Source organism: Rhinopithecus bieti, unplaced genomic scaffold (genome assembly GCF_001698545.2).
Source record: "Rhinopithecus bieti isolate Rb0 unplaced genomic scaffold, ASM169854v2 scaffold_5260, whole genome shotgun sequence".
Classification (NCBI taxonomy): Eukaryota; Metazoa; Chordata; class Mammalia; order Primates; family Cercopithecidae; genus Rhinopithecus; species Rhinopithecus bieti.
Genome location: NW_016805896.1, coordinates 3,663,994 through 3,672,296, shown reverse-complemented (window position 1 = coordinate 3,672,296; position 8,303 = coordinate 3,663,994). Strand labels below are relative to the sequence as shown.

The window sequence follows — 8,303 nt, the reverse complement described above, 5'->3', positions numbered from 1 at the left end:
TATATATATGTATATGCTGTCACCATATTAAGATGTGCTTGCTTTGCCTTCCATCAAGATTGTAAAGTTTCCTGAGGCCTCCCTAGCCATGCCTCCTATACAGCCTGTACAACTGTGAGTCAATTAAACCTCTTTTCTTTATAAACTACCCAGTCTCAGGTAGTTCTTTATAGCAATGTGAGAATGGACTGATACAACATTTAATGGTATCAGATTCAAAAGTTGCCAAAGGAAGGTGAAGAATCACCAGGAAGCCTGCCTCTCACTCTAGCTGCAGCCACTGTGGCCACCTCAGAGTCAACTGCTGTCACTCATGTCTTGTGTATCTTTCCAGTGGTTGTCTATATTTATGTGTGCATGTGCGCACTTTTTGAGACAGGGACTTGCTCTGTCACCCAGGCTGGAATGCAGTGGCATGATTATAGCTCACTGCCACCTTGACCTCTTGGTCTTAAGCTATCCTCTTGCCTCAGCCTCCCAAGTAGCTGGGACTACAAGTGTGCACCACCATGCCTGGATATATATTTCTATAGAGAAGGGGTCTCACTATGTTGCTTATTCTGGTCTCAAATTCCTGGCCTCAAGCAATCCTCCTGCCTCAGCCTCCCGAAATCCTGGGATTATAGATGTGAGTCGCTGTATCCAGCCCTTACACTTTTTTTTTTTAAAAAACAAAAGTGAGCCATATGTCTCAACACCTGACATAGTTTGTGTTTAAGCTCTTTCTCTGTCATTATCATACTAGCTTCTATTTTGTTCATTGCTATGTCCCCAGCACTTAGAACAATGCCTGGCATATAGTAGGTGCTCAATAAATATTTCTTAAATGCAAACACAATAAACTAGGAATGAAAGAAAAATTAACCAACTGATAAAGGTCATCTTCAAAACCCCCCACAGCTAACATCATACTTTGTGGTGAAAGACTGAAAACTTTCGTCCTGAGTTTGAAACAAAGCAAAGGTGCCTGTTCTCACCACTTCTATTCAACGTTGTACTGGAGGCTCTAGCCAGGGCAATTAGGCAAGAAAACAAAATAGAAGGGTTCCACATTGGAAAGAAGTAAAACTATCTCTACTTGCCAATAATGTAATTTTGTATATTAAAAATTTCAAGGAATCCACACACAAAACTATTGGAATTTAAAAACAAATTTAGCCAAGTGGTAGGATATAAGATCAATATGCAAACATCAGTTCAATTTCTATACATTGGCAATAAATACTATAAAATGAAATTAGAAAACAGTTCCTAAGGCATCAAAAATAATAAAATACACAAAAAATGTATCAAAAGAAGTATGACATACACTGAAAATTGTAAAACATCATTGAAAGAAATTAAAGAAGACCTAAATAAATGGAAAAATATCCTGTATTGATGGGTTGGAAGACTTAATATTGTTAACATGGCAATAATCCCCAAATTGATATATAGATTCAATGAAATTCCTATCAAAATCCCAGCTGGCTTTTTGCAGAAGTTGACAAGCTGATTTTAAAATTTACATAGAAATACAAGCGACTTAGAATAGCCAAAGCAATCATTTTATTTTATTTTATTTTTTGAGTCAGGGTCTCTGTCATAAAGACTGGAGTGCAGTGGTGCAATCTCAGCTCATTGCAATCTCCACCTCCCAGGCTCAAGTGATTCTCCTGCCTCAGCCTCCCGAGTAGCTGGGATTACAGGCGCACATCATTACTGCCTGGCTAATTTTTGTATTTGTAGTAGAGATGGGGTTTCACCATGTTGGCCACGCTGGTCTTGAACTCCTGACCTCAAATGGTCCACTCCCCTCGGCTTCCCAAAGTGCTGGGATTACAGGTGTGTGCCACTGCACATGACCTCAAAGCAATCTTGAAGATCAAAGTTGGAGGAATCACACTTCCCAGTTTCAAAACTTACTATAAAGTTACAGAATAAAGACAGTGTAATATTGGCATAAGTATACACATATAGACCAATGAAATAGAATTTTAATTCAATAAACCCATATGTCTATGGTCAATTGATTTTCAACATATTCCAAGACTATTCAATGAGAGAAATAATAACTTCTTCAATAAGTGATATTGGGACAACTGGATATTGACATGCAAAAGAATGAACTTGGACCCCTACCTCATACTGCATTCAAAAATTAACTCAGTGGATCAAAGACCTAAATATGAAACAGCTAAAAGTATAATATTCTTAGAGTAATATGTAAGCATGAATCACTAGGACCTTGTTGGATTAGACAATAATTTATGACACCAAAAATGCAACAACAAAATAGACAAATTGAATTTTATCAAAGTTAAAAAGAACTTGTATGTTTCAATGAACACCATCAAGAAAGTGAAAGGATAACCCACCAAATGAGAGAAAATACATCCACATAAAAACTTGTATACATGGCCAGGCGCGGTGGCTCAAGCCTGTAATCCCAGCATTTTGGGAGGCCGAGACGGGCGGATCACAAGGTCAGGAGATCGAGACCATCCTGGCGAACACAGTGAAACCCCGTCTCTACTAAAATACAAAAAACTAGCCGGGCGAGGTGGCGGACGCCTGTAGTCCTAGCTACTTGGGAGGCTGAGGCAGGAGAATGGCGGGAACCCGGGAGGCGGAGCTTGCAGTGAGCTGAGATCCAGCCACTGCACTCCAGCCAGCCTGGGCGACAGAGCAAGACTCTGCCTCAAAAAAAAAAAAAAAAAAAAAAAACTTGTACACCAATATTCATAGCAGCAATCATTTATAATACACAAAACTGGAAACAACCCAAATATTCCTCAGTAGATGAATGGATACATAAAATGTGGTATATTCATACAATGGAAAACTATTCTGCCATTAAAGGAAGTTCTGATGCATGCTACAATGTGGATGTACCTTGAAAACATTATGCTAAGTGAAAGAAGTCAGACACTAAAGGCCACATATTGTATGGTTCCTTTTACATGAAATGTTCAGAATAGGCAAATCTAGAGAAGCAGAAAGTAGATTAGCGGTTATCAAGGGCTGGGGTTGGAGGCAATGGGGAGTGATTGGTAATTATACGGGATTTCTTTTGGGGATGAATGAAAATATTCTAAAATTAATGGTATTTATGTAATTTTATGAATATGTTAAAAACCACTGAATTGTATACTTTAAGAGGGTGAATTTTATGTTATGTCTCAATTAAGCTTTGATAAAACAACCCATTCTACACAAAACATTTGATAAGTGAATGAATGAATCTCTTCATATTATATGTACTTAAAAGTGTATCTCAGAGTTTGTTTCATGTCAGTACTTATTAGATAGTGTACAATGTTTATTTTAAAAGCGGATTGATGGACATTTAAGTTGTTTCCAATCTTTTGCTATTGCAGGCAATAGTTCATTGAATATCCTGATATTCAGGTCATTCCACAAAAGTGTGTGTATTTGTAAGATGAATTCCTGCAAGAGGAATTGCTAGGTCAAAGGATGTGTACATTTTAAAGCGTGAACTGATGTTGCTAAATTGCTGAGCATAAAAAATGTATGCCTGTGTACCCTCCTACCAGCTGTGTACCAGTGAGCTTGTTTTGCCACAGCTCCATTCACACATTGAGGGATCCAACCACTGATCTCTGCCAATCTGATCAGTAAACCACAGTATCTCATTTTCATCTAAATTTGCATTTCTCTCTGAGAGAGGCTGGAAGGATCGTTTGCATTCCTTGTATTCTTGGAAGCTCTCACAGCTGCATTAGGGTTGAGGGATGCAGAGCAGTGTGGGAAAGTAGGATCAGGGCTCTCCCCTCAGGGAATCCTCCCAGAACCTCCAGAACAGGTTGTGAGTCACAATGTGAAACAGCTTTGCCGCCATTCATCACCAATGTCTGCTGGGCACCTTCTCTGTGAGGGATGCTGTTCCAGGTTCACAAAAGAGTGAAGAGAGCTGATTAATCAGGAGGGCTCTCTCAGGGCTTGAAAGGTCCTTCAGCATTAGAAGCGCAGTCCTTCCACTGCTCATGCCTACACTTGGATTAAGAGGCACATATCAAGAGGCACCGGGCTCAAGTCAGTGGCCTGGTGTTACGTCGACACGCATTAGATGGCATCGGTTGGGCTTATACAAACAAGATTCAGGTAAAAGGACTGAAATACCCATGAAAAACAACCTGCAGGTTTATTTTTTCTTTCAGGAACTGTCTACCTTGACCATGCAGGTGCCACCTTGTTCTCCCAGAGCCAGCTCGAAAGCTTCACTAATGATCTCATGGAAAACACTTACGGTAATGAAAAACGCCTGAAACGGGTTTTAGTCAACTACATGCAGCTGATATACCTATGCATATTAAATGTTGCATTAATAGACTGGGACTGTTCTGACCACAAAAAGCTGAATAAGCCCCATGTAAGATAGGGGCCAGGCAAGCACCCTGGGTCATTCTGTACTGTAAACGTGTGGCTGGGATGGAGGGAGCTGGCTCAGGGACAGACACACAGGTTACTACCAGAAGAAGGGGCCAGTGTTAGGAAGGGCACAGAGATTCAAAGGTGCTGTGTTTGATGGTGGTGAGTGACCCTGTACAGTGCAGAGAGTAGGGCAGCAGAAGGGATGTTAATTCAGTCATTCACCCTATAAATGCTCATTGAGCCACTATGATGTGTGCGGCACAGTGCTATAATGGGAACAAAATAAACAAATCCCTTTCTTCTTGGACACTGCAATCTAGTCCTGGAAGACAAGACCTTAAGTGAACTCCAAATAAATGTGATTACCAACTGTGTGAAGGACTATGGACAACAGGTGCCTAGTTCCAGGCCAGCCTGTATCTGTAGTGACAGTGGGGTTGGCTTGTGTATGTCAGGGAAAGTTTCCTTTGGAGTGGAGTGGATGAGGAGGATGAGCCAGAATTCACTCAGACAAGATGGGAGAAGTGCGAGCAGGCAGGGTAACAGCCTGAGCCAAGATCCTGTAGTGGTTTCAGGAACCAGTCCAGGAACGTGGAGGGAGGAGAGAGGGAGAGGTCCGAATGGGGAGGGAGGGAGAAGAAGCCAGTGCAGGGCGTTGTAGATGCTTGATCTTTGTTCTAGGAGCAGTGGTTTTGTCATCAGTGGCATTTATTAGCAGCCCAACATGATCCTCACATGCTTTGGAAAGGGAATTTGAAATCATAGTGGCAGTAACAATTGTAATATTTGTGATGAGAATAGCGATAAATAACATTTATCAGGTACTCACTATGAGCTTTCTCTTTTCAGCCTCACAACAACCCAAGAAGCATAGGTTCTGGTATCACTCCTGTTTTACAGGTGAAGAAATGGGGCCCCAGAGAGGGCAAGTAACTAGTCTGAGGCTTCACAGGAAGGACTGGAGCTTGGGGGAGCTAGAAGCTGGGTTTCCAGGTAGTTTAGCTCCAGAGCCCAAGCCGTTAGCCTCCACCAGAGTGCCTTGATTCAGGATACTTCTGTTATGCCACATTAAGGGGTTTGTATCTTGGCTCTAAGCAGCCAGCAGATATTTAAATCTGGGGAACAGTCTTCTGGGAAGGTGTCAAGGAGGAATTTATCTTGATTTTAATTTGCAATTTGCAAACGGACTTGTAATTCTCCTTCTTTGACGTTTGCAAGAGCCATAACCGTGGGAAAGCCTGAGAGATAGCAGGGATGAGATTGCAGGTGGTCCTAATGATGCAGAGCTAAAGCCAAGCAGAGGAAAGATAATTAGGATAATTACCAGGTCCCACAGGTTACTAGCAATGTGGAAACGGAACATGTGGTAGCTGCAGTGGCCAGAAATCCAGTGCAATCTTTCAGTGTATTTTGAAGTAAAAAATAAATCTAAAACAAAAGGGCAAAGTCTGCGTTAATGAGCACATGTAGCTCCTGAGAAATGTTGGTGCCTGGCCTGATAGGTCAGGCCTTACCAAGGCCTGTCTGGGGGCTAAGTTTGAGGGAGGTCATGATACTCTAGGACACACTTGGTGAGGACACCGGGAAGGCAGCAAAACTAGAAGTTAAAAGGAAGACTGAAATTGGGAGGAGGGCTTTCATCCTTGAGAGTGGGTGGCTGAGGGCAGCACAGTGGCCCCCTTCACATATTTGGAGGCTAGGCCAATAATTTCTGCAGGAATGGTATCAGTAGTGGTGGTGGGATCTGCAGGGCAATAGGTGGGGACTTAGATTAAGTGGTGTTCATGGCTCTGCTTCATGCTTGGAGAAAAGGGCTGCCTCCTGAGGCTGTATACTACGTTCTCTGGAGTTAAAACAGAGCCACTGCCACCTGTCTGGAACATGTAGAAGAGCCTCTTGCACTGGCCTGCTTCTGAGCTGACTTCCAGCTCTAAAATACTCTTCCCGATCACATTTGGTTTTACTAGTGAGGAGAGATTTTTTTTTTAACCGTATCATAAAATTTACCAGCTGGGTACAGTGTCTCAGGCCTATAATCCCAGTGCTTTGGGAGGCCAAGGTAGGAGGATTGCTTAAGCCCAGGAGTTTAAGACAAGCCCGGGCAACATAGCAAGAGCCTATCTTTACAAAAAACCAAAATTTACAATATCAGCCAGGTGTGGTGGCACATGCCTGTGGTGCTAGCTATTCAGGAGGCTGAGGCAGGAGGAGCCCTTGAGTCCAGGAATTCAAGGTTATAGTGAGCTATGATCATGCCACTGTACTCCAGCCTGAGTGATAGAGTAAGATTCTGTCTCTCTAAAAAAAGCAAGCAAACAAACAAAAAATCTATTTCAGGTGTCCAATAATGATTTTTTAGTAATTGACCTAGTGATGCAATCATCACTATAAATCAGTTAGATGTGTTCATTCCCCCAAAAAGATCCTTCATGCCCATTACAGATAATCCTTGTTGCTACCCTCAGCCCCAGGCAATTGCTAATCGACTTTGTGTATCTCTCTATCTCTCTACAATTCTTTTGCTGGACATTTAATGTAAATTGATTCATGCATCTTGTATATTCTTGTGTCTGGAGTATTTCATTTACCATGCTTTTGAAGTTCTTTCATGACATAGCCAGTAGTTTGTTCCTTTTTATTGGCAAATAACTTCCCTGGCTGGGCGCAGTGGCTCATGCCTATAATCCTAGCACTTGGGGAGGCTGAGGCAGGAAGACTGCTTGAACCCAAGAGTTCAAGACCAGCCTGGGCAACATAGTGAGACCTCATCTCTACAAAAAGTAATTTTAAAAAGTTAGCCGGGTGTAGTGGTGCACACCTGTAGTCACAGTTACTCAGGAGGCTGAGATGGGAGGATTGCTTGAGCCCAGGAGTTTGAAGCTGCAGTGACTTATGGTCATGCCACCACACTCCATCCTGGGTGACAGAGCAAGACAGCAAAAAACCAAATCACTTTTATTTTATGGATGTAGCATATTTTGTTTATCTGTTCACCCGTTGATGGACATTTCCATTGTTTCCAGAATTTGGCTTTCTGAATAAAGCTATGAACATTCACGTGCAAGTCTGTATGGACATAAGTTTTCATTTTTGAGGAGTAGAAATCTAGAAGTGGAATTGTGGGGTGATATGGTAGTTTTATGTTGAGCTTTTTGAGAAACTGAGGGAGTGGGTTTGGAAGGAACACAAAAGAAGAGACCCTAAGTAGTGACTTGGTGGCCTTGTCTTTGTAACCTGCCAGGTAATCCTCACAGCCAGAACATCAGCAGCAAGCTCACCTATGACACTGTGGAGCAGGTGCGCTACAGGTAAGCATCAGGGACACCTGCTGAACTGGGCATACCTAGGCAGACAGACTTCCTTCCTAAGACTTGCCTGCATCCCACAAAGGTTCTGAATTGGTTTCAGGAGGATCACAGTTGGCTAAAAGGCAATGCATGCATGTTGAGAAACATCAGAGTCAGAGCTCAGAAAGGCAGGGGTTAGTAGATGCAATGTGGGGCAGGTGAGAGGCACAGGTAGATGCACACAGCTGTTCTGTGTGGCTCCAGAGACTCTGTAGTGCCAGAGTGATAGGGAGTGACCCAGGATCGTAGGTCTTGTTTTCAGAAAGAAGAAAAGTACTATTTCTCTGGTTTTCCTTTTCATAAGAAGTTTTATTAGGCATCTTGTTTTCTTCCTTTTTTCCCCTTTTTCCCCCTTTTCTTACTAGTATTTGTATGTTAAACAGCTCTCTATACTTTCTACATGTAACAGTATCTGGCAAATAATTTCCAGGTGGTACTTAAAATTATTAACACAATTTCAAGTTATTTCAAATTTGAAAGTGGTACTGTTTTGCTATTAGGGTTGCCAAAATTAAAAGCAATGTAAGCAGGTTGATTACTACTTAAAGCTTGTTATGTTAGAGCTGCGTAGAAAGCACCAAG

At 42.0% G+C, this 8,303-nt stretch overlaps 1 protein-coding gene across 4 annotated transcripts in view; it reads left to right on the top strand.

The window, feature by feature from the left end:
- The window catches only part of MOCOS (molybdenum cofactor sulfurase), a 64,723-nt gene that overhangs the window by 3,954 nt on the left and 52,466 nt on the right, over window positions 1–8,303 (top strand). For all 4 annotated transcript variants that reach the window (XR_001886014.1, XM_017874000.1, XM_017874001.1 and 1 more), the window contains exons 2-3: window positions 4,161–4,250; window positions 7,616–7,682. Coding sequence is in view for 3 of the 4 variants with exons in the window: in XM_017874000.1 (XP_017729489.1) it covers window positions 4,161–4,250; window positions 7,616–7,682 (157 nt within the window). In the remaining variant the exon portion in view is untranslated. The remainder of the gene's footprint in view (window positions 1–4,160; window positions 4,251–7,615; window positions 7,683–8,303) is intronic.